The sequence below is a fragment of the Asterias amurensis genome, chromosome 19, assembly GCF_032118995.1.
Source record: "Asterias amurensis chromosome 19, ASM3211899v1".
Classification (NCBI taxonomy): domain Eukaryota; kingdom Metazoa; phylum Echinodermata; class Asteroidea; order Forcipulatida; family Asteriidae; genus Asterias; species Asterias amurensis.
The window spans coordinates 13,690,678-13,716,736 of NC_092666.1; the positions used below are offsets into that span (position 1 = coordinate 13,690,678).

At 39.0% G+C, this 26,059-nt stretch overlaps 1 protein-coding gene across 2 annotated transcripts in view; it reads left to right on the plus strand.

The window, feature by feature from the left end:
- The window catches only part of LOC139951479 (uncharacterized), a 110,982-nt gene that overhangs the window by 55,221 nt on the left and 29,702 nt on the right, over window positions 1-26,059 (plus strand). For both annotated transcript variants that reach the window (XR_011787780.1, XM_071950391.1), the window contains exons 61-91: window positions 832-1,026; window positions 1,299-1,400; window positions 1,875-2,075; window positions 2,990-3,247; window positions 3,845-4,057; window positions 4,800-5,078; window positions 5,317-5,442; window positions 5,576-5,689; window positions 6,119-6,250; window positions 6,603-6,980; window positions 7,726-7,949; window positions 8,854-9,018; window positions 9,853-10,035; window positions 10,606-10,723; window positions 11,277-11,577; window positions 12,093-12,255; window positions 12,908-13,096; window positions 13,428-13,611; window positions 14,178-14,320; window positions 14,649-14,786; window positions 15,458-15,568; window positions 16,672-16,790; window positions 17,745-17,905; window positions 18,412-18,639; window positions 18,995-19,330; window positions 20,176-20,427; window positions 21,959-22,126; window positions 23,407-23,577; window positions 24,267-24,418; window positions 24,732-24,872; window positions 25,606-25,747. Coding sequence is in view for 1 of the 2 variants with exons in the window: in XM_071950391.1 (XP_071806492.1) it covers window positions 832-1,026; window positions 1,299-1,400; window positions 1,875-2,075; window positions 2,990-3,247; window positions 3,845-4,057; window positions 4,800-5,078; window positions 5,317-5,442; window positions 5,576-5,689; window positions 6,119-6,250; window positions 6,603-6,980; window positions 7,726-7,949; window positions 8,854-9,018; window positions 9,853-10,035; window positions 10,606-10,723; window positions 11,277-11,577; window positions 12,093-12,255; window positions 12,908-13,096; window positions 13,428-13,611; window positions 14,178-14,320; window positions 14,649-14,786; window positions 15,458-15,568; window positions 16,672-16,790; window positions 17,745-17,905; window positions 18,412-18,639; window positions 18,995-19,330; window positions 20,176-20,427; window positions 21,959-22,126; window positions 23,407-23,577; window positions 24,267-24,418; window positions 24,732-24,872; window positions 25,606-25,747 (5,787 nt within the window). In the remaining variant the exon portion in view is untranslated. The remainder of the gene's footprint in view (window positions 1-831; window positions 1,027-1,298; window positions 1,401-1,874; window positions 2,076-2,989; window positions 3,248-3,844; window positions 4,058-4,799; window positions 5,079-5,316; window positions 5,443-5,575; window positions 5,690-6,118; window positions 6,251-6,602; window positions 6,981-7,725; window positions 7,950-8,853; window positions 9,019-9,852; window positions 10,036-10,605; window positions 10,724-11,276; window positions 11,578-12,092; window positions 12,256-12,907; window positions 13,097-13,427; window positions 13,612-14,177; window positions 14,321-14,648; window positions 14,787-15,457; window positions 15,569-16,671; window positions 16,791-17,744; window positions 17,906-18,411; window positions 18,640-18,994; window positions 19,331-20,175; window positions 20,428-21,958; window positions 22,127-23,406; window positions 23,578-24,266; window positions 24,419-24,731; window positions 24,873-25,605; window positions 25,748-26,059) is intronic.

Below are 26,059 nucleotides of genomic sequence, written 5' to 3' on the forward strand. Positions count from 1 at the left end.
GTTGTCAGGCGATTAACTATTTTTTTTGCAAGTTTTAAAAGCCAACTAATAAACTTAACAGGCAAGTTTGATAACAGTTTGGGTTGACGAAGACAATTGACTGAAGCAGGATTTGAACCTGCAATTTCCAGATAAACAGGCTGGTGCTCAACCCGAAACAAAAAATAAAATTTACTAGATTGTGACTTGACCCCGCTACCTTTGAATAAATTTACCACAGCTCTACATACAGAATAACAGGCCAGTGAATGAACAGGGCCCACTTTCATGGCTCTGCCCAGCGCTAAATTCCATCCTTACAATCAACATCCTCTGCTTACTGTGCAAGCGCCAAATTTCTGCCAAATGAGTGCGCACAAGCAAAACGAAACTGTGAATTACCCTTAGTTTAAAGACACTAGAAACTATAGGTAATTGTCAAAGACCAGTCTTCTCACTTGGTGTATCTCAACATATGCATAAAATAACAAACCTGTAAAAATTTAAGCTCACTTGGTCATCGAAGTTGCGAGATAACTATGAAAGAAAACACCCTTGTCACACAAAGTTGTGTGCTTTCAGATGCTTGGAGACCTCAAAATCTAATTCTGAGGTCTCTAAATCAAATTCGTGGAAAATTACTTCTTTCTCGAAAACTACGTCACTTCAGAGGGAGCCGTTTCTCAAAATGTTTTATTTTATCAACCTCTCCCCATTACTAGTTACCAAGTAAGTTTTTATGCCAATAATTATTTTGAGTAATTACCAATAGTGTCCACTGCCTTTAATGAAAAGTTACTTAAACATTTCAAGAGACTTATACACACTTTTATACTTCTGTGTTTTCTGTAGGAGTGACACCCCCATGCGAAGCCGGTTACATCTGCACAGGAGGCTCTGACACGCCAACCCCCGCTGATGGGGTCAAGGGTTACGAGTGCCCAATTGGGCATTACTGTGAGGAGGGGGCACCCAGCGAGATTCCGTGTAACAAGGGAACGTATGCCCCATTCCCACGTATGGGAGAGTGCGATCCCTGCCCTGAAAGTAAGTCTCTCTCCTCCTGTTCTTGACATCTTGAATAAGTTATAGAAACTTTTTTAGGCCTTTAAAAAAACGATAAGGTTTGGCGTTACCCTTAATAAAATGTATGTGTATTGGTCAATTTTCCTGTTTTGTTGATGTGATTTTTGAGATTATCAGAACTTTCTAAAATGAAGTGAGAAAATCTGGTTTTCCTGCTGCAATCCTCCAAGAACTTCTTTTCCTTTTTCAAAATCTAGTTTTAAAGTATATTTATAAAATTTGTATTCTTGCAGGTAAAACTTGTCCTGAGTTTGGGATGAACACCACGCTTCCGTGTCCGGCCGGATTTTATTGCCAAGAGGGAACGGACGACGACGGTGAACCTTGTCCTCCAGGTAGAATCTACTTACTGAATCACAATTTCTTGATTTGTGCAATTCATAATCTAATTTATAGGAGAGAAATTGACTGTTGCCAGCTTGGCGTTCATATCCCATTGTGGGAGTTTGCCGAGTTCCTCTGACGGGAAAATCATCTTTAGAAAAAAATAATAATGTGTGCTTTCACCTCGTCCTACTAATATTCCAAAAATCAATATGGTTGTACATGTAAATTGTACTTGTTCACAAAGTTGTAAGAAAAATATTTCATTATATTTCTAAAAGCAGACGAAAAAACATTGCCCAACACACAGATGGATACTGCAGCAGATTAAAGCGAACATGCTCACAGCTTCTGAATACAGAGTGCTCTGGAAACTGTTAGTGTGACGCACATTTTATAAACAGTAGCACAAATGGTGGCATGAGCGGAACGCTCCCCTAAACTTTGACAATTACCAATGTTGTTTGCATTCTTTACCCACATAGGTACCTTCAGTGATCAACTGTCCCTTATTGAGGAAGGCGAATGTCAACTATGCCTACCAGGAATGTACTGTGAGACACACGGACTGTCATGGCCAACCGGCGAATGCGACGCTGGTTTCTTGTGCCTGGAAGGAGCGGCTACAGCCAGCCCAGACGATACAGTGAATGAACCGTGCCAAGTGGGACATTACTGTGAAAATGGTAGGTGAAGTTTCCTTCTTTATAGACTGTGCAAGTTTTGTGTAAGTATGACTTGAAACTTTTCATGGAGGGAGTATAATTAGGTGCGGTTTGCGGTAACACCATGTGAATAATGTCTTTTAAAGGATATTTGGGTACTTTTTGTAACACAAAACACAATGTCCACAGATTTACATTAAACTTACACCGTTTGAAGATATTGATATGTAGTAGAAAGCGTACCTTAAAATATTAGTTGCTGAGGTGGTGTAGTTTTTGAGAAATGAGTAAAACAATGTCATGAAAATACGTTTTTACATGCTAAAATAATTTTCGTCACATAATCACTGAGACTAAATTATTTTCATGACATGGTTTTACTCATTTCTCAAAACTACAGCACCTCAGTAAGTAATATTTTCAGGGAAGCTTTCTACTATCATTATCTTCAAACGGTGTAAGTTTAATGTAAATCCGTAGACATTGTGTTTTTTGTCCTACAAAAAGTACATAGACCATTTACGTAGTGTTGGTTCTGAAAAGAACAGGGCCCAATTTCATAGAGATGCTTATGAGCACTAAATTTTGCTTAAGCAAAAAAATCCTTGCTTAGTAAAATCAGATTACCGGCCAAGACTCCACTTAATTGTTATGCTTAGTAAACAACAGCTAAATACCAGTCACAAGCAATGTATACAACATGAAATTTTGGCCAGTAACATGTAGAAAATGAGCAAGCTATTTTTGTGCTTAAGCATTTTTTTTTTGCTTAAGCAGCTATATGAAATTGGCCCCAGGTGGTTGACAACTCTCATGTGTACTTGACTATTGGGACATTTTTAAAGTGTGTAAGTTTGTTGTCTAGGTAGCTAGTAGAGGCAGTTTGAATCCTATATTTTAGCAGCTATTAAATGTTTTTTTTTTGTCCCCCACAGGTACACACTCGGCCACCCCTTGTCCCCCTGGCACAATGAACCCAAACCGGGGCGGGGTATCAGTGGACGACTGCGTTCCCTGCGAGGCCGGTCACTACTGCAAGGGTACAGGACTGTCGCAACCCAGCGGGGTGTGCTCTGAGCGCTACTACTGCCCAAGTGATGCTGTTATCGACTCACCCGAGCCTGTCGGTTATGAATGCCCAGCCGGATTCTTCTGTCTGAACCAGACGGCGACGCCTGCTGCTTGTGATCCAGGTAATAATTATAATAATATGAATATTTATAATGGGCTGGTATCCATGTTAAAGTAAATTGAAAGTTAAAAGAGGCAAAACCATTTCCCCCTTTCAACAAATGTAGTTTCTGCAAAATAAACAAAAACTCTCAAAGAGTGTATATATTGTCTGCGGAATATTGTTTTTGAAGCAGAAATAACAAGTAAAAAAGTTTCCTTTTTAATTAAAGGGAACAAAAGGTTAGCGACGAGTTCTTCAACGGCCGTTTGAAGCCGGCATGGTCAAAGGCCCGAGCCGAAGGCACAATTAAATTGTTTAAGAATGAGTCACTACTCTTTTATTCCCATTCATAAATGGGGAAAAAAAACGTAAAAAATACAATTATAGACACTTTAACAATTGAAAATTTGAGGTTTGAATCATTTTTTTTTCAAAAACTTTGTGAAGCCAGCTTGTTATAAACAGCTCCAGCTGGTCATTATGAAAGGTTTAAACACCCCCACGTGACGCGCTCTCCACCAATAGGAGTAGAGAAACTCTCTGGGGTATTTATGAATTTTGGTTTGTTACTTGATAAAATAAAACTATGTAAAATATCCTATGTTTGTCTTGACAGGTACATACCAGCCATTCGAAGCAGAGATAGATTGCGACATCTGTCCTGAAGGATTCTTCTGTATGGTGAACTCCAGCATCCCAGAGCCTTGCAGCGCTTACTCCTACTGCCCACAAGGCTCCATCGAGCCTACGCCGTGTCCTAACGGCACTTACACAATGGATGATGTGGTTGAACTGATCAACCCGTCACAGTGCCAGGAATGCCCCACAGGTAAAGAAAATCCATATGGAACATAATGGCTTCGTAGTATGAATGAGTTGTCTACGGATATTATGTGTGAAACAGAAATAACCAGAAAATAAAAGTAGACAATAAGAATGGATATGACCTGATGTTTTTTTTTCAAAGGATGAATTTGTTGCTTAAGTTGATGTCGTTTTGGTGGGTGATAATTTGGGTTTTGGTTGGTGATAATTTGGGTGCTATAATTTTGGGTTGAGCAAAGAATTTTGTTTACCATTGAGCCCACGCCGTGTCCTATTGGCAGTACACCATGGATGATGTGCTTGAGATGATGAAACCATCACAGTGTCAGGAATGCCCAACAGGTAAACAGAAATCCATGGAATGTAATGGCATTGTACTACAGAGGGATGTGATTTCTCCGTTTTTAACCGGAAATCCACTTTGGTTAACCACCCCCCCCCCCCCAACCCAAAAAAGAAAAAAACAGATGCAATATTTGACCTACTTCCACTCAAGTGAGAGGGTCAATCATATGTTTCTCATGTTAACATAGAATTTAGAATTCTAGAACAAAACCAAGGATTTCTATTTCTTAATAATTTTTCTGATATTTTTTTGTAAATAACGGTGCAAAAACTCATAAAGATTGCTTAAAATTTGAATAAACTTTGCATAACTGTCAAAACAACGTCTGCTTTGAGACACCTGTAAGACTCTTGTATTTTGTTGCCAGAAATATTTATGAATTATTGATTGTGTTTTGCAGGGAGTTATTGTGTTGGTGGTAGAGTAGCTGGACCATGCACAGCGGGTTTCATTTGCTACTCTGGATCAAACACCCCTACTCCCGATGGTTCGGACATCGTGATGGGAGAACCATGTCCCATTGGTTACTACTGTCTTGAAGGCGCAACGAATGTTTCTGTGTGTAGCCCAGGACAGGTGATTACAGAACCAGGAGCTAAGAGCTCAGCAGAGTGTACCCAGTGCCCAGCTGGCTACATCTGCACCGTGGATAGCACCAGAGCAGAACCCTGTACCCCAGGTAATTAGCATATTTATATATGCAAATATATTCATACATGTATGTTGATGGTTCTATTTGCATATATTGAATGTTTCTCTAAATATCTCCCTGTTGTACGATTCAAATGTTGACAGCTTTGAAATTTTCAGAACTATTATGTTCTTTCATGATTTTTTTTTATGTAAGTCACTGTTTTGTGAAGTACAGAAGTTTGACAAAATCATGTCTTAATTTTATTTTCTTGTACCTTCCGCAGGTTATTTCTGTGAATTCAACCAAGACCCGAAACCATGTCCCAATACGACGTTCTCTGACGAATCAAAAGCAACGAACTTGAGTACCTGCCAGCCATGTCCCGCTGGGTATTGGTGTAACATCCCAGGTAAGATAGCAGGGAAACTTGCCGTGTGGGAGTTTGCCGAGTTTGCCAAGTTCCCTTGGCGGGAAGATCTTTTAAACAAGCACCTGTTGTTGTACCCTTGTCTAATTAATTGACTTGGTCTTTGTCTTTACAGCTATGACAGACTTCTCCATCAGTCCATGCCCTCTTGGCTACTACTGCCCCGAGGCTACCCTGGAACCACTCTCCTGTCCCCCCGGAACATACAGAGACACTGAGGCTGCTGAGAGTAAGTTATGCTGGCCGGTGTTTTTGTTGAATCCCTAAAAATTTATCTGCTAGTTTACCATAACCTTCGTACTGTCTGTACTGTTCGACTAATCAATGTCATACACTCGTTTTGAATGATAGATAAATTATACTTGCTTGCAATATGATATCGTGTGGTGAATGCCTTTACACAGTAAACACAATTGTGCGACCATAGTACACAACCTGTACAGTTGGTTAATGCAGCTATAGGATAGAAGGGGAAACTACTTTTAATGTAACTCGATGCTAAATGTTTTTAGAAAAAAAATGGGTTAAAGTCACTGTTTTATTGGAAATAACGTAAATTGACATGAATCAGCATTGTTTAGACAGCTCATTCGCTTTTGATTTACTTGCTAGTTGTTTCTGCAAAATAATTTATGATGGTCACTAAAAAATTTCACAGATCAAGAGGACTGCCTGCTGTGTCCATCTGGCTACTACTGTCCGAATGATACGGCCAATACCTACGGCATAGAATGTCTGGATGGTCAGTTCTGTCCGGCCGGATCTTGGGACCAAAGAGATTGCCAGCCAGGTAAGTGAGAAAGGACGAGAAAGACTCTGCTTGGGTCGAAACGTCAGAGACCAAGTTCAAAGAGCTGCTTAAGCACAAAATTTACTGAAGCAAGAAAAATAGCCTGCTTATTTTACAATTGTTACTGGCCAAATTTTCATGCCATATACATGTACATTGCTTGTCATGCTTGTGACTGGTAAATAGCTGTTGTTTTAACTGTTAAAATGAAATGTCTCGCTTTTTAACTACTACCTGGGCGGTCGGTAGGAAATCGGCGGGAACTATTACTTTGGATTTTCAAACTTGTCATATTAACAAGATTCCTCAAATGCAATATATGATTCATTTCTACTATGTTTATTTTTCACAGGTTATTACTGCAACCGTTCGATGACCCAGGAGGCCTGTCCATCGGGTTTCTACTGTCCAGTCAACTCTAGTTACCCAGTACCGTGTCCGGCCGGTCACTACTGCGGGGAAAGCTGCGAGACAGAACCATGTCCAGGAGCGATAATGCCAATCAAATGCCCACTTGGTTACCGAGAGAAAGACGGTTCCCGCCGCTCAACGTTCGTAAACACCTGCCAGATCTGCGCAGCGGGTACCTATGGGAACGATCCTGACCGAGCCAACTGTACCATCTGCATGGCTGGGGTAGTGTGCTTGCAGGGAGCGACCACAGACAACCCGCAAGGCAACGATACGCAGAATGGAGTAAACGTTACCAACTCTTATCCATGCCCTGTCGGTAAGTGTTTGTGGCGGTTCTCTCTAAGAAAAACCAGTTATAAACTTGTGGGTACGACCCCCAATAAAATTTGTATACCCCAAATACCTGCAAGCTTAATCCTAAAGTTTTTTTTTGTGATCCACATCAAGCAAACTTCAAAAATCACTTAAAACTTCTCCAGTTCATCAGTTTTGCGTATTAAGAAATCGTTATTCTTCAAATTACAGTTATGTTTGCCTATCGAAGATCTATGAACGAATTAAGAGCTAAGTTTTAAAAAAAAGGAAAACAAAATCATGGATTATTTTGTTTTTGGTAATCTTTCATAGAGCTGCATAAAGCACAAAAACAAAGCATAAGAACAAAGCAACTTTGCTCACTAGGATTGGGTTACCATCCAAATGACTATGCCAGACGTACAGTCTGTGGCTGGTTTCCTGTTTGACTTTGCTAAGGAGAATTCTTCTGCTTTCGCAGCTCTATGATATTGGCCCCATGGCTCAAATTCATAAAACTGGTAAAGCGCAATACTCTGCTTAGTACAGAAAATCTTGCTTAGCTGGAACCAGTTACCAGGTAAAATGTTGTTTATCCAGCAGTATTGCAACTGGTGTTTTGCTCTTTTTTTTTTGCTTAGCAATTTATTTCTTTTGATAAGCCCAATGATATTGGGCAAAAACTCCGTGAAATAATGCAAAGTATTTGCAGAACTTTATAAAAAAAAGAATTGCAATCTAAAATGTTATTTTCCTTTCCGTGGTAGGTTATTATTGTCCAGAAGGTTCCTACGTTCCATTGCCGTGTAACGTCGGGACGTACAATGAATACGAATACGGTATGTCAGACGCAGACTGTCTTAACTGCCCTGTTGACCACTTCAATCATCTAGAAGGACAAGACGCCTGTTTTCATTGCGGTGCCGAGGCGTATCAAACGGAAATGGGACAGCCGCAGTGCCAATGTGCAGGCGCTGGGAAACAGTTCCAGGTAAGTTAACAAACATCACCAAATTACAGCTACATTAAAGACACTGGACACTATTGGTAATTGTCAAAGACTAGTCTTCACAGTTGGTGTATCTCAACGTTTGCATAAAATAACAAACCTGTGAAAATTCGAGCTCAATCGGTCGTTGTAGTTGCGAGATAGTAGTCAATCGTACAGAACTTATAAAGCGCCTATAAATCAAAGTATTGCTCAAAGGCCCAAGACAAAGAAAAAATAAACAAGTCATTGATGGTTCATGTTGGCCTTTTGTAACAAGTGGGCTTTCAGAAGTGTCTTGATTGTCATGTTTGTAACAAGTGGGCTTTCAGAAGTGTCTTGATTGTCATGTTTGTAACAAGTGGGCTTTCAGAAGTGTCTTGATTGTCATGTTTGTAACAAGTGGGCTTTCAGAAGTGTCTTGAATCTGTTGAGGGATGTTGTGTCCTTGACATGCTTGATGTGATTTGGATGTTTATTCCAGAGTTTGGGTCCATTTACTGAGAAGGCAAAAATTACCTGGCTTGTTCTTGGCACAACAAAGTGTGGTAAATTGCTGATTTTGGCCACCAACACTTGGAAATTTTTCTTCTCTCTATGGGGTTCTTAGCAAGAATAATGATTAAGTTCGCTTTCTACAACTCCTTGCCTTCACAAAGATTTATTATTGTTTTTTTATTTTTTATTCATCCAAGCAGTGACAAATTACTTAATTATTAGTTAAACGCTTTACAAAATAAACAGTTATAATAATTGTGAGATATAATAAAAAGAGACCATTTTTTTTTTTTTTTTATTTTTATATGGAACTTCCTGAAATTCCAAGAAGATGTTTCATATTTTAACCACCATGCAACGTTTCCATGATTTTTAATTTTGTGTTATTTTACTCCCCTTCCTCCATTAGGCCAGTGACCGTAAATGTCTATGCAGGCAAGGCTACATCACCCTGGTGGGTCGAGAACAAGACTGTGTGGAGGAAGTTTACGAGATTTGCACTGAAGGAACATCACGTACTCAGGGAGGAGCGTGTCTGGACAGTACTGGATGGGAAGACTATTGTAGGGATGGGGTGAGTGCAAGTTTCTTTGTGTGTTGTTGTTGTTGTTGTTGTTGTTGCTGTTGCTGTTGCTGTTGCTGTTGCTGTTGCTGTTGCTGTTGCTGTTGCTGTTGCTGTTGCTGTTGCTGTTGCTGTTGCTGTTGTTATAAATGATGTGTTGTTGTTTTGTACATGTTTGTTGTTGATTATGTTTTCAATGTTTGTTGATAATGTTTTTTGTATGTTTGTTGATAATGTTTTTTGTATGTTTGTTGTTGATATTGTTGTTATTGTTGTTGATGTTGTTGTTATTGCTGTTACTGTTTTCAATGCTTGTTGACAATGTTTTTTTGTACGTTTGTTGTTGATGATGTTGTTGTTGATAATGTTGTTGTTATTGCTGTTACTGTTTTCAATGCTTGTTGTTTTTTTGTATGTTTTTATTGAAACGTTGCTGCTTTTTACATTTGTAGTTGTTAAGCTGTTGGTGGTGATTGTCTTATCTGTACTTACATTACACAAGCATGTTCTTGTTTGTGTATAACAAGACCCATGGTAGTAGTGTTTCCGTTAAGTGATTTTCAAGTGTATATAAGAACAGGTTTGAAAATAAAGTTGTTGAACTCTATCATAAAGTTTGCATCCGTGCAACTTATACAACAGTTGTGGTTTCATTGCTGCTACATTGCTGTAATACTTTGTTGAAAGCCTTTGAGAAAGACTCAAAGAGGGCCACGTTCTAGGGTCGAAACGTCAGGCCATTAACTAATTTTTACATTAACTAATTTTTACTTTATTTGTATTGAAGTGAGTGTTCCTGAATCTTAGTCTTTAAAATTTAAACAATCTTGTTTTTTGGTAACCTAGGGTGGATGTCCAACTCCAGAGGACTACCTTGGATACGATCAGACGTTGTCGTTGTGTAAGTGTAAGGTCGATGACCTGCAGGAGATATGTGACCTTGAGTGTCGACTGGCTCAGAGAAACAGAATGACCCTAGTGTGTGACGATCCACCGTATGTCTGCATTGAGTATACGACCGGTGAACAGGTTGGTTGGTTTGTCAGTCTGTCTGTGTGTCTGTCTGCTTTTTAATCAGAAGATCAATCAGCCAAGAGTGGCTTGTATTGAAATCGTTACAGCGGCCACTGATGGCTTGTATCAAACTCGTGAAAAATTACTTCTTTCTCGAAAAGTACTCCACTTCAGAGGGAGCCGTTTCACACACTGTTTTATACCATCAACCTCTTCTCCATTACTTGTTACCAAGTAAGTTTTATGCTAATAATTATTTTGAGTAACTACCATTAGTGTCCACTGCCTTTAATGGCCATAAGTGGCTTGTAGCAAATGTCTACGAATGGCTTGTATAAAAAATGCCCATGGCTGCTTACGCTTTTATCAGCCACAACCCCCTTGTAGCAATTTGACCATTGTGGCTTGTATCAAACCTTCTTAGCAGCCACACGTGGCATGTCGCCGGCTCAGTGCTATAAGGTAATTAAAGACTATTTCCTATCCAATGAAACTGAATGTTTTCGTTTTGCTCAACTAGTTCCGTGACGACCACATTCATTTCTTGTATTAAAATTTGAAACTCTAATGCTGATTTCTTTCCAGACGAAGATTCCGGTGAGCAGTTTGACTAAAGTGATCAACGCTCGCAACGCCATCTCTGCCGACCAGTGCGACGCCCTCGATGGCACCACGCAAGTCATTCATGTCACAGAAATGAGCAGTACGTAAACTTAGTGAATTGTTTTTAATTAATAATAGTCCCCTTGCATAATACTAAACGCTGCAGGAGTGCTGAGGTCAAGCGCTTGTTTTTACGCACAAAGAACAAGTATCTTCAAATGATTTGCCTCCTTTTGTCTTAGTAGGGTCGTTTTTTTAGCCTCGGTGAGAGTGTGACGTCATGTGTAATAAGGTGTTTTTCGTCAAGCAATGTGTTCTTGTTCACTCTATATTTTACCGAAAATTGGGTTAGAAGTGTGGTTTGTTGTCATTTAATCGCTTAATATCACTGAATCAGTGTCTTGATTTTTCAAAGACGTTTTATCTCCCACGAAAATGTTCCTTGCATACAGTTGTACAACAACACATTGTTTTGACAGGCCCAACCGTTTGAAATATATATAGAATTTGGTTGTGCATCTTAGGACTTAAGTAAGAGCACCTTTCCCTCTCAAACTCCCCCAGCCTAAGAACCAGGTTGCCCTTAAATGAACATTTACAAGAATCATTTAGTTTTACTTACATTATTTCATATCTGTTTTTATTTTTTACAGGCAACGGCTTTCTGGGTGTGTACGACCCATCACCCTCACAACTGGAAACTGTTATTATGGACAACGCTAAGGGTTTAACCAATGCCACCTCAGTCAATGGTTCAGTGACTTACAGTGTGTCTCGTAGACGACTCCTGTCCGTTGATAACTCAACCGTGCGAGGTAGAGGGCGCCGTTTGCTGTCCTCGTCCGGAGTGGACGGGTCATCGTTTTCGGGGATTTCAGATCCTGCCGTATGCTTGAAGTATGGTGAGACAATGATGTTCTACGTGGACAATGATAATTTCCCAGTCTATAATCGGTGAGTAATATTAGAACTACATCCACCAGGAAATTTTATAAAGAAGGCTAAATGACAACACAACAATTATAAACAGAGCCGATTTCAATAAATATTGCTTGGACATTTTCTGCTAAGCAGAAATGAGCAAAATACCAATCACAAAATTTACTTGTGACATGGTAGTTTGGCTGGTACATGTATCTTTATTCTGGTAAGCGTAATTTTATAATGCTTAGCTACTTTTTGTGTTCAAGCAGCTCTATGAAAATGAACACGTCACTACGCTAATCCCAGCAAAGGAATTTGCTGAGCAGAATTTTTTTCTAAATAGCTTTATGAATTTTGGTCCTGGCCATTAACTGTTTTGTGCAAGAGGCGGGATAGTTTTTAAGGCTACAACCACTTTTTTTAAGATCTTGGTTGTTTACCAACATTTTGTCAAATAGTCTTTATTAACAGGGTTTTAAGGCTATGATAACTTTTTAAGAACTTTATTATTCACCAACATTTCGTCAAATGGTCTTCATCAACAGGGAGAATCTTTACAACACAAATGAGCAGTTTGATTACGGTGGTTTCCGTGAGTTGGAGGAGATGCAGACCCAGATTGGAACCTCAACGACGCTCTTCACTTATCGCTTCATCGACCCTGGTGTGTACGTCTTCTGTCTTAGCAGCAATTCTGAGCGTAAGATGGTGAGTTAGAAGTCTCCTTTTGTTGTTATTGATGTTGTTGTCCTTGTTGTTGTTGTTGTTGGTGTTGCTGTTTGCCATCCAAAAAAATGCCAAGTGTAAAAATGTTTCATCAATGAGTTGATTTATTTTATTTTTTGAAGTGTTTGACCAAATCTAATTGCATATTTATGTTACAATATTTCCATATCCCATGCCACAAATTACTCGTTGTTGCTGTTGTTGTTGTCCTTCTTATTGTTGTGTTGTTGTTATCCTTGTTTGTGTTGCTATTAGCCATGCAAAAATCTGCCAACTGTAAACAAACTTTTTTTAGAATTTGAAAATTTTTCCTTTTTTTAAAATTATTTATAATTGTTAGACCAAATCTATTGGCATGGATATTTAACAATGTCTTTTTACCCCGTCCTGCAAAATTGATAAAGCAAATAAGAAACGGATGCAGAAGGGGACATTTATTTTTGTCAATGAACTTTATTATTAGTGTTCACATGTAAATGTTTTCCCTACAGTACATTTTTTTTAACCCTCTGTTTTTTCCAGCTGTTTTTAAACTGTTTTGGGGTTGACCTTATTGAAAACATTCAGTGATAGGAAATGATAATTACTAAATGATTTGATAAATATATAATTTAAATTCCCAATCTCATAACAGTACGTTCGGGTGATGGCAAAGAACGCCCAGTGTTCAGAAGACGGTCCCTACTTTCCGGCTACGCCTCGTTACATCGTCCAGAACGGTATCGCTGTGGGTAATTCAATCCTACTAGCTGCTGACTGGGTCACCATTGGACTGGTACTCGGCTTGATTCTCATCTTCACCATCCTACTGGTCCTCGTTTTGGTGAGTTTTCCGTTTCTTTCCGAGAGACGGTTCTTAATAAGGGAATAACAGGGTAGCAACCATTCTTAACCATTGGACTGGTGCTAGGCTTGATTCTCATCTTCACCATCCTACTGGTCCTCGTTTTGGTGAGTTTTCCGTTTCTTTCCGAGAGACGGTTCTTAATAAGGGAATAACAGGGTAGTGACAATTCTTAAGCTGCCAGAATCTTTGGTTCCCTTGCTCATTTCTTTAATAAGTGAAGGAAATGCTCTGGCCTGCCACGTTTATTTTTCCGGAAAGTTTTATTCTTGACATGCTTTGATTGTTAACGTTTATTTTATCTAACTAGATTTTGTTCCGTAAGTACGGCTGGGGTAAAGTGTCTTACATCCGACCGAAGTACAGAGGCCTGATTCAGAATCACAACTTTGACGATTACGCCTCCAAGGGCTCTGCAGTTCATCCCGTCAAGAAATACAACCGCGCCATCGAGGGCAGAGGGGAAGGCGTTGGGGGCGCTGTGGTCATTGATGGTAAGTTTTTAATTTTTTATTTTGATAGTAGGCTGTGAGATTGTTGGGGATGTTAGGAAGGAAAGTGAAATGAAAAAAACCTTGGTAACTCAGGGTTGAATCTTGCTAACTACTCGGGGAAAACCCCAGTGTTAACCAAGGTTCAATTTCTTGGTACCTCTTGTTTATCAGACCCCCTTCAAGAGTGGGCGTTCCTTCCGAACGGGGCCTAATTTCATAAAGCTGCACCAAAAGTAGCTGCGCAACAAAATTACGCTTAGTAAGTAAGTAAGTAAGGTTTACGGTGACACCATGTAAAATCTCTTTGTGAGTAGTGGTGGCTCTGTAATAGCCGGTTTATACATTGTACTGCTCAACATTATGCTTAGTAAAATAAGGTTACAAGCCAAAATACCACATCACATGTACAATCTGTGGCTGGTTTCCATCTCATTTTTGCTTAGCAGGAAAATTTTAAGCAATATTCTCTGCTTCAGCAGCTCTATTATATTGGGCCCATGTTTTACCAGACAATGCTTGATAAGTCTGCCGTGTTTTGATTGTGAACTTTTCTCTTGTCAATGTAGAAGCAGTAGAGGTCAAAGGTGATGAATATTGGGACTACGATAAGCAGGTGGACTTTGAAGCGTTCAGTACGGCTGACTTCTACGGTCATCTGTCTCAGCAATCACGTCATGTGACAAGCGAGCTTGGACGACAAAAGGAAGAGGTAGATTACCTTTTTTATTATTACTTTTTTTTTAACAACCGTAACAAATTGTTGTGGGTGTTTGCCGATTGCACCACAGTTGCAAAGTTCCCAGTCTTGCTATCACATTAAAGAGTGCTGCTTTCCAGTTCACGAAATAATGGCTATACTATTTCTAAGCTTCCATCCTCAGTTAGGTGCCTCTGATTTGTTTAGAGAAACAAAAACCAAGATGGCCGCATAAAACAAATTTTTTAAACGGTTATTTCAACATATGAAAACTGACAAATTTTTTCCTTTAATTTGTTGTTGCTTAGTCGTTTTTATTTTAATTGAATTTCTATCTCAGGCGAAGGCGCTGTACCGCAAACTGTGCAACCAGGCGGAGAACCTCAAAGGATTATGGGTAGCCAAGATGAACCTGAAGGGTAAAAGTGCCCTGGCTACTGATGAGGACCTAGAAGCATATGAACGCAAGAGTGAGGAGGTAGGGTACCAGATTTATGTGGCAATAAGGCTTTTAAGATACGATTAAAAGGAATTTCTTTTCAAAGTTTCATTCCCCAAAATATTTTCTTTCCAAAAATGTTTTCTTTCTAAAAAGTATTTTCTTGGCCTAAATCAATATATATTAATATTTGTGTTTTTGTTGTATTTTATAAACATGATCTTAATGGGGAGTTTTACAAGGTAATTTTGATAATTGTTTATGAAATTTATTCTGGAATTTCTTTACTGATTATTTTGTGTTGGTATTGTTATTTATTAATACAGTTAATGTCCCTTGAAGATTGTTCATGTATTTCTTGATTGTTTTGTACTTTTGTAAATTGAATGGAATGTTGACAATAGGGATTCAGATTTTATTTATTTATCAATAATTTCAAAGACCAGTTTCAAAGTTCTTGAAGGCAAGTCTAACACAAACAATTTCTAAGCCCAGTTAAATTGTGTTCAAGCACTATTAAGTTACCAGCCTAAATGCCCAGTGATGTACATTGCATGCGAGTGGTTCTCTGCTAAGTTAAGCTTAGTAGCAAATAAATAAATCAACAAGATTTCTGATTTATGAAACAAACCTTTAGGCTGGGCTCAGCGAGGGCCCAGCTTACATTCCTCAAACAATTTGTAACCTTTGATGAATATCCTTCTTTTCAGCTTGAGATGGAATTGGAACGGCGGAAGGAACTCGGTTATCGCTTTGAGACCATCTTGAAGAGACAGCTTGAGATCAAAGAGCAGGACGAGAAGAGTCGAGAGGACCACCAGGTGAGTTTTTCGAGCGGTTAAGAGTTTTATCGTGGCCGAGCGATTAAGAGCAACAAATTCAAACTCTGGTGTTTCTGATCAGCAGAGTGGGGGTACGAATCCCCAGCCGTGACACTTGTGTTCTTAAGCAAGACACTTAACCATTGCTTCGTCCTTTGGATGGGACGTAAAGCCGTTGGTCCAATGTGTTGTGTAACGCATGTTAAAGAACCCAATGCACTTATCGAAAAGAGAAGGGGTTCGCCCCGGTGTTCCTGGCTGTGGCTGCTCTATGCGCTGTAGCACCTTTTAAACCCTAAGGTGCTATATAATTGGGTCTCAGAATTCATCACTGCAATAACCTATCCTCCTGAAAGTTTGTATACACTCAGCGCCTTCAGTACATTGTTTGGTAGATACGTGCACTATATAAGACTTCTATTTTATTGTTATTATTATTATTATTATTATTATTATTATTATTATTATTATTATTATTATTATTATTATTATTATTATTATTATTATTATTATTATTATTATTATTATTATTATTATTATTATTATTATTATTAATTTCCTATTTTCTGAGCTACAGCACCAAAACATACACTGGGGCCCAAGTTATTATTAATATTATTATTAGTTTTATAGAGTTGCTCTAGTACAAACATTTGATAGCACTAACAAATATCCTCACCTGGAATAAGGTTACCAGCCAAAATACCATTCCTTATGTATCATCTATGGCTGGTTCCTTGATATGGAATTATTTTTTGTTTAACCCTTTTAACGCTAACCAACATATGCAAAATCAGTCACTGGTGACTGATACAGATAATAAAATATGGAAGTAAAAATTTGCAAAATAAATTGTCCAAAACCTTGTGGAACTTAAACAAGTTAGGTATACATGTACATGTATGTAACCATACATGTACATGTAAGCTTTATAATGGTGTTAAATGTTAAATGATTTAAAAGAAGTAAACCAATTGTAAAAGAAAAAAACACTTAGTGTATGACGCAAAATTTCCTAAAAATTGTCAAGAGTAGAGGCTTAAGCAGCTTTGCGAATGTGAGCCTAGTTGCTAACGATTTACCGCACATTATTGTTTTTGAAGGTGTCGTACCTGTCGGCTTTACGAGAAGCTGTGAGGATGCTGAACGAGTACACTGAGGCCAAGACCAGCGGCAAGAAGAAGAGCCTTGAGCTAGAATTCAACAACACTACACAGAAACAGTGAGTGTCTTACAAAGAACTTGGGTTTAAGGAACACGTTGCCTTGGATCGGTCGAGTTGGTCTTTGAAAATCGTTCTGTAACCGTTTGTTGTAAAATGTGTATGGTTGGAAAGATATTGTAAAAGTAGAATACAATGATCTACACAAATATGCCTCGAAACTGCGTGGTTTTCTTTTTACCCTGTCGACTAACACGGTCGGCCATTTATGGGAGTCAAAAATTTGACTCCCATAAATGGCCGACCGTGATAGTTCGCAACGTAACACGAAAACCGTGCAGTTTCGAGTGATACTTGTGTGGATCATTATATTCTACTTTTAAAACATCTTTCTAACCATATGCATTTCATAACAAACGGTTTCAAACGCTTTTAATAGACCAACTCGACCGATCCAAGGCAACGTGTTCCTTTAAGTACAGAGTGGGTGCTTGCACTCATCTGTGTAAGAGTTAAACCAAATACAATACAATACAATAATTAGATCCCAAAAAGGGTAATTCAAATGCTGACATACAGTAAAGACATCGACACATTAAAAAGAATAAAAAACAGACAAAGGCTACAATTACAAGAAAAACCACTAAGAAGCGTTTAGAAAAATACTGGAGACTGGGCGATAAATGTATAATTATCATTAGTAAAATTGAGATAAGAAAAATACTGGAGACTGGGCGATAATTAATAATTATCATTAGTAAAATTGAGATAAGAAAAATACTGGAGACTGGGCGATAATTATCATTAGTAAAATTGAGATAAGAAAAATACTGGAGACTGGGCGATAATTAATAATTACTGTTTAAAATTGAGATTGTGGTGCGTTATTGCACGGGGGATAAAGGAGGATGGGTAGCGGTTTGTCGCATAATATCGCATACGACCAGACCTTGGCATTATACCATTCTTTATCCCCAATGCAAATAACATCTTTCTTATCTGTTTCTCCTCCAGTGTTATCCGACGTGTTGGTGCCCTCTTGGGACGGATGTCCAGTGAAGTGTCAGCCGAGGCCCAACGTATTGGTGCCTGGGGCATACTGGGGCAGGGAATCGGTGCTCAGTTAGTTGCCACAGGTTCGGACAACACTCCTGTAGATAGGGAGGAGCTGTTCGGTAAGAAAACTTTTTGTTTTTATGTTTTTTTTATTTTTCACTTTGTCTTATCACCATTTCAAAACGATGTTATTTGGTTTAATATGCTCAATAATGCTTTGAGTAATTTCTGAGTTTTGAACTTTTCAGTCAAAATATTTTGTATTTTTCTGCTACCACTGATTTTTACGAATTTTGCTTTGAAATAATAATGGTGCTGCTATGTTTTTATATTTCTGTTGCCATTGATTTTTTTTACTTTTAAAAATAACTGGTACCTAAGAAATCAATGTTGATTTTTTGTTATCTCTCAAAATGTTTCGGTGTTTAAGTAACCTTTGAGTCTTACAAAGTGCTCAACATTTTGTTGTTCATGAGTGTATGACTTTTAATTACGGCTCTAAACATCTTGTAGTTGAGTAACCATTGAGTTTTATTTATCGCTCTAAACATTTCATATTTGAGTAACCTTTGAGTCTTTTACTTGTGACAATTTCTGTAAATATTTCACCATTGGCTCTTTACAGGTCCTGACGGAAGTGTCCTACGTACAGATCTCATTCACCAGAACACGACTACTGGCCTCATGGTGCCAAACAGTGACGCCCGCATGCTGTCGGCCGACGGCAACGTTAGGAACATCCCACCAGATTACTTCGTCCATCCGGTCACGGGTCGTGTTCTCCCCGTCCAGGGGAATGTCAGTTACGACCCCACTTCCTCAAGACTTATTCACACAGTTGATTCATCTGTTGGTAAGAACCTGGAATTGTTTTTTTTTTTCATAAAAGTTCTGTTGGTAACTTTTTAGTTTTGAATTTAAGGAAGTATGTGATTTGTCAAATGTATTGGTTTTCGTAGATTTAAGAACCTGGAACTCTAATGGGGAAACACTGCATTGAACTTTCATAGCAACACAGGGGTTATTCAATACGGTCTATTCCTGTTTATTTATGTTGTTTTGTCATTCAGCCTTTGAGAAAGACTCTGCTAGATCCTCTGAAATATTGCACCCATGACGTTTATGGTCAACTGTCCCCCCTTATTCAGAACTGTATTCCATTTTCTCGATCACTTTTAATTGTCGGACAACTTTCCTTCTCTTTCTAGGTGATTTGGTCCGATCGGATGAGCCACTCATCCCATACATCCCATTTCCAACCGACCCCAACAACGGCCTCCCAGTCAACTCAAAACTGACCACCATCGAGCGAATCGGTGATCTCAAACTAAATGCCCCGATGTCCGACCCCGACACAGGTCTGAAATGCCCCATCGTGGCCATGACAATACACCCACAATCGGGCGTAGCGTACCCAGTAGGGGGTACCCACACTGACCCGGTGACTGGACTCCCCGTACCGATAGAGATTGGTTCTGTTATGATTGATCCGAGCAGTGAGCAACCGGTGCCGGTCCTGAGCGTTGCTATTGATCCAGAAACTGGTAGGATATTCGTCCCATTTTGTTGAAATCATTAAGATTGTTACCTAATAATAATTACTATAAGTTTTCATTATAAGTTCTGATATGCTGCATTTTATAATAATGTATTAATAATGTATTAGTGGTGCCCTGGTCACTGGGCGAATAACAATCTTTCTCCAACTTCTCTCTCAGCTCATTACAAAACAAACATTTTATGTTTTTAAAAAACTTTTAACCAAATGATTTCCCATAACAATTTTTTTTTTTTTTTAAACCTCTGCAATATTTTTGTTTGTTGTATTTGGATCGCAGTAATATTTTGTTATTCCTTTTATTTGGCTCACATGGGTTTCTGCTTTTGACTTTTTTTGTGATACTTACAATGTAGTGCTTTATTTTGTAAGCATTTCATCTTTAGTACCTTCAAAACATCAGTGAACATGCACAAAGCACTCTCTAACGTACTTCCACAATACATCACAGAGTCGCTAAATTTCAACAAACCTGGCCGGAGTGGGCTCCGCTCCAGACAGAATCTAACAATCCCTCGCACTCACAAAAGGGCAGGGGACTGGTCCTTTTCAGTCGCTGGTCCCCGGTGCTGGAACGCCCTACCAAGTCACATTCGAAACACCAATACACTCCAGACATTCAAGAGTAAATTAAAAACACATCTATTCTCTTCTCGCTCATAAAACCTTTCTTTTTCGTAGCTCTCTTACCAGCGCATTGTATCTTGTAAAATGCGCTTTATAAGTCTTGTTTATTATTATTATATTATTGTCTTCTGATACTACTGACCACGTTTCATGGTTTTAAACTGAACTAAATAAGCAAATAAATATTCTCTCAATATTCATCAGGTGATGTCATCCCAGTGGGTGGCACTCTCCAAACGCCCAACGGTACCCACAATGCCTACATTACCATGGTAACCGGCGACCGCTTCGTCGAGCCCCTCAGCAACCTACAGGTGCTGACCCAAAGCGCAGCTCTCCATGACAATGAGGCACTGCCCTCTAGTGGCGGGTACCAGACGTTGCTGGACGCAAACCTGATGGCGTGCCAGGTTAAGATTCTGGAGGTTGTCAAGGCGTATCTTGACGCCGCAGTCGGTATGTGGATATTCTATTTTAGGATCATCGCTGTTGAGGAAGTTTCTTTAACTTCTGGCACCGTAACGATTTAATATATATATAATTAAATACAATTCATAAATACCTCAGACAGTTTTGCTATTGGTGGAGAGCGCGTCACGTGGGTGTGTATAAACATTTGTTTATGACCGGTAAAAAGTGTTAATTCATGGGCGTGACACGCGACCTTGCATTCTTAAAAGACAGTTTCTTCATTCCTATTGGTCGAGAGCAACGGTTGAAACAGTTGTGCCACATCACGCAGTTGTGCACAGCATTCCCTTATAAGGAGCTGTTTACCCGAGGGTGGTGGAGGGCTTTACCATTTCGTAGCTGGAGGGGTGTTGTGTTGAATTATAATTTTTGCATTTATTAAACTTTTTGACCAAAAAGTGATGATGTTTTTGACCGAAAAGGTATTTATGAATGGGAATCAAAGTGTGTTGAATCGATTTTCAACTAGTGGTTTAAACCTGCCGAGGCCTGGTTCTTGATAATTTACCTCGACTTCGTCTCGGTAAAATCGTCAAGAACCAGGCCTCGTTGGGATTAAACCCCTAGTTGAAAACCTCTTCACCACACATTGATTCCCTTGTTAATTCAGGTTAAGAGCTAATCAAACTTTGGCATATCTCTCATCTGGACAGACGGTTTCGTACCTCTGATGAGTGCCTTTAGGTTCAAAACAGTCCGTCCAGAAGAGAGATTCGCCAAAGTTTGCCTAGCTCTTATTCTGAATTTATTGTACTAAACTCTTGAGAAATGTAACGAGCACTGTGAATTGTGATAGAAGAGGATTTCATTTGATATACTATTAAATATATTTATTCAGATTATCTGACGAAGATTACTAGAGCAGCACTTCATTTTAGATATTTATTCCGATAAACATAAGGACAAGTTCTTATTTAAACTAAGGGGTCTTGTCAAAATTTATCCAGGACAGGGAGTCTGATAACACTTCTTTGATGTCAATTTTTTGAAACCCAGGCCCTGTGAATTTCTCTCATGTTTTCACCAACACCAATTCCAATGTCCCATTTTGCTCCGGACAAGTTAGTTTAAGAACGATTTCATAAAGCCAGTGGACACTATTGGTAATTGTCAAAGACTAGTCTTCACAGTTGGTGTATCTCAACATATGCATACAACAACAAACCTGTGAAAATTTTGGCTCAATTGGTTGATTGGTCGTCGAATTTGTGAGATAATAATGAAAGGAAAAAACACCCTTGTCGCACCAAGTTGTGTGCTTTCCGATGCTTGATTTCGAGACCTCAAATTCTAAACTTGAGGTCTCGAAATCAAATTCGTGGAAAATTACTTCTTTCTCAAAAACTATGTCGCTTCAGAGGAAGCTGTTTCTCACAATGTTTTATACCATCCATCTCTCCCCATTACTCGTTACCAAGTAAGGTTTTATGATGATAAATATTTTGAGTAATTACCAATAGTGTCCACTGCCTTTAATTCTGATACTTGATTTATTTTTTCTTCTCGCTTGTTCCAGGTCCAGAGGGTCTAAACTGTCGTCATGAGCAGAGCCAGCTGGATACCATCACGAAGGAGCTGATCAAGTCCAGACAACGTTGCCGTGTAAACCACATCCGAGCCATCCATAACGTCCAACGACGTCTTGAGCGCGCATCCATCTTGGCTGTTAGCGGAGGATCTCCAGGTGGGTTTCTTAAACTGGGGACGGAGCTGTTGTTCAGACATTAGATGGGCATGGGAGTTTCATACTTTAATATGGGAATAAAAACAGTGGCTATGAGGTTTTAATGGCTGTTGAAACCGGCAGGGTCTTGGTTGTGCCAAGACCGGGCCAAAGGAGGAGTACTTTATAAACAACACAACTATTTTCTTCCCATCCTTAATTGAAATTTTTTGTGTCAAACAAAAAATGAAAACGTGTAATTGAACTTGTCATTTTGTTACAATTTTCAATTCTTATCCTCTTGCTGTTTCGCCAAGGGTGATATTGCAAGCGATGCTTAAAGTTGTGTGTATACTCGCATTCTAATATATCTTTACCTTGAGAACCATATATGTATTGATGGTGTTATGATCTATTCGCGCAAGCTTGAGCGTCAATACACCTTAATGCACTTCTGGGCCCAATTTCATGGCTCTGCTTACCGTAAACACAGAATCGGCGCTTACAGAAGCAGAGAATTCTGTGCTCACAAAAGCACATTTCACAGGTTAGCGGCGAATCAGGGCTTCTGCGCGTGCGAACTCCAGGTTACTAGGCATTCTACGCTTATAAGGCTAGCGCAGAAATTCAGCTTGTTTGAGCGGGGAATCGCGATCGTAAGCGCAGAATTCGCCATGAAACTGGGCTCTGGTCTTATACCATGTATACAGCTCCCAGTGTGTCCTTACCAGCCATTTACTTGGTCATCTGACCACCTTTCAACCAGAACTTTGTACCTTAAAGGGAAGGTAAACGTTTGGTAGTTAAATATTAACTTAAAAACTGACTTGGTAACGAGCATTGGAGAGCTGTTGGTAGTACAAAACATTGTGGGAAACAACTCCCTCTGAAGTAGCGTAGTTTTTGAGAAAGAGGTAATTTCTCACTAAAATAATTGAAAGACTTCTAGCTAGAAGTCTTTTATTCCTATCTGAAAGCACACAAATTCGTCCAACAAGGGTGTTTTTTCTCTCATCATTTCCTCGCAACTTCAATGACCAATTGAGCCCAAATGTTCACAGGCTTTTTATTTTATGGTTATGATGGGATACACCAAGTGAGAAGACTGGTCTTTGACAATTATCAAACGTCCACTTCCCTTTAACTTTTTGGGCATAAAAGTAATTTGATATAAAGTAATTTGTAACAACGACCCAAGTGGATGGTTAGAGAGGCTACACAATATGTTATTACAGATGACAAACAACTTTTCAAACTAAGTAACATATAATAATATCAAGGAGTTTTGGTTTGTTTTTCAGGCATGTACGAGCATACAGCGACAGGCCAGATCCTACCTATCCTTGTAGGAACCCACATGGCTGATCCAGGAGGGAGCGGGCAAGACGTCACCATCTTGGGAGTAGAGAGGAACTCAAAGACGGGAGCGTTGATTCCCCTCGGAGGAACCATGGAGGACCCTGAAGGAGACGGTGAGGAGTTCTTAGCGAGAATTCTTTTTTAAGATGCTTATAATTCTTGCGAATAATGTTTCTAATATTTTCTGGTTTTACCCTTAACACCAATGTGTGTAACACTCTATACTTTCCCTGAGTTCAGTGAAAAAAGTGGGATTCGTACCCACAACCTTTGCCGTTTTAGAGCATCCGGCTTTTTCACCAAACTCTTCCTACGTGTAAGTTAGGATTAATCTTAGGACTTAGGACGGGTTCAGTTCCATATCCATAGATGTAGAACGCATTAAACCCATCCTATGTAAGTTAGGGCGGGTTACTCGTCCTAGCTTGAGTTACATGTAGGATTAATCCTGCCGTTTCGTGAAATCAGCTGCAGATGTCTTACTAAACCACTGAGATTGCCCGGTAGCTAGAGGCAATTTGAGTCCTATATTTCAGCAGCGATACCCCAGCAATTTTAATATGTGTTAAATTTGCATGGTGGATAAAGAATACATGAACTACATTGGTTTTACCCTAACACTGTTGCATGTAAGCACTGTATACTCGGTACTTTCCCCCAGTTCTGTGAATATTTGTTTTCTGTCAGCTTTGCCCTGTCCAGTTTTCTCAATTTGGTGCAAAGATAGTGAGGACAGTGTTAGCTATTGATTTGATTTGATTTGTTTTGATTTGATTCAAATCTCTGATTTGATTGATTACAGGTCTGATTCCGATCATGGTTGGTCGTCAAGCTGTCGATGAGGTCACAGGTGACCTCAGCCCCATCACTGGGGTCAGGATCAACCCAGAAACAGAGACTGTCGTCCCGGTAACTGTATCCGCAGACAAGAAGAAGAAGCCACCCCTCGGTGCTGTAAGTGTCATGTGATTCATGTCATGTGATTAGTTTATTTATTCATTTATGTACTATTAATTTTTCATGGTTTACTTTTTTATTGCACATTGTCATGCGCCTTTGAACAGCGTTGTCTTGAATTGGCGCATTATAAATTAAATTATTATTATTATGGAAGTTTATTAATAGTTTCACTTTCAGCACTGATCTGGATCTCAATGCATGATTTTTGAACATTAGAAAGTAAAATTTAAATGGAGCAAGACTTGAAATTTTTAATGATAACATTTTGTCACTAAGCCGTACGATCACCTTTTTTAACTTTCTCCAGGTGGCCATGTTGGAAGATGAAATTGTTGCTAGGCGTGGCTACTGGCGTCGTCAACGACAACGGGAGGAAGGGCTCACAACCCAAGAGTCTAAACTAGTCAACCAGCTACTGTTGGACATTGAGAATGTAGACGTACAGAAGGTAAAACAGATGAATTCTAAACAAGTCGCTTTGAACGAACTTTTGTTGTGATCATTGTAAGAGAATCCTTCCTGCAGGTAAACCTCTGAAATGCAGCCATATTGGTCACATTCCCAATGTGCATGTTCTGAATCAGAATGGTGACTCTCATCATAAGGGACCAGACTATTTTCCAGGTTTATCTTGGTTGATGCTTTTTAGGTTGAAAGTAGTTGGAATGTTTGATTGATTAAGAACTTTTGTTGAATAAGTTTTGTAATTTGTCTTTTGTTATTTTTTTATATTTTTTATTATCATTATTTTTTTTTATTTTTTATTTTTTATTATTATTATTTATTCGACCAACACAAGGAACAACAAACAAGCTACAATAGCACAAGATAGAACATTAACGGAAAATAAAAACAATTATGAAAAGCAAGAAATAAGGAAAATAAATACCAAATAAATTAAAAGAATAAATGAGGTTAAATTAAATTAACTTAAATAAATTATTTGAAAAAGAAAACAAAAGCAAAACAAAAAACACAATAAGAGGGCGGCTGAGGGCGGAGCATGCAGGTGGAAAGCAGAACCAAATGGGAACGACAACCATAAGGGATAAAAAACAAGGACAAATCATATGGGTCAGGGGTAACAAAAGTAAACCAAATTACTGTTGATCGGAAGCATGCTGCCCCATTTATTGTTTATCTTTATTTCATATATTTTCATATATCTTTTTTTGCAACAGGTGGAAGAGGATCTGGACTCCTTCAACGACATGGCCAAGTCTCTTGAGGACGCCAACAAACGAGAGGTGACCAGAAGAGTTGAGGCTACAGAAGAACTGAACAATGTCCTGACACTACATACTATGTCTATACTAACACAAGGTAAATGGACCAAGAACTTATCCCTGTGGGACTCTTATTCTGACACTGTGTTTTATATATCTAGACTAACTCAATGTAAATGGACACAGAGCTGATCCCTGTGGAACATTTGCAAAATGTCCTGACCCTACATACTTTGGATCAATAGTACATGTACATGTAGATCCTTAAATGGTGTTTGAAGCTTTGCGTGGTGTGGGGAATAAGAGCAACTATAAATATAAATATTAATCGTAAACTTGCGGGTACAACCATGGGTAAAAACTCTTTTGAAGGAGTGGTGGCTCTGAAAAGAGCCAGTTTGGTCTCGAC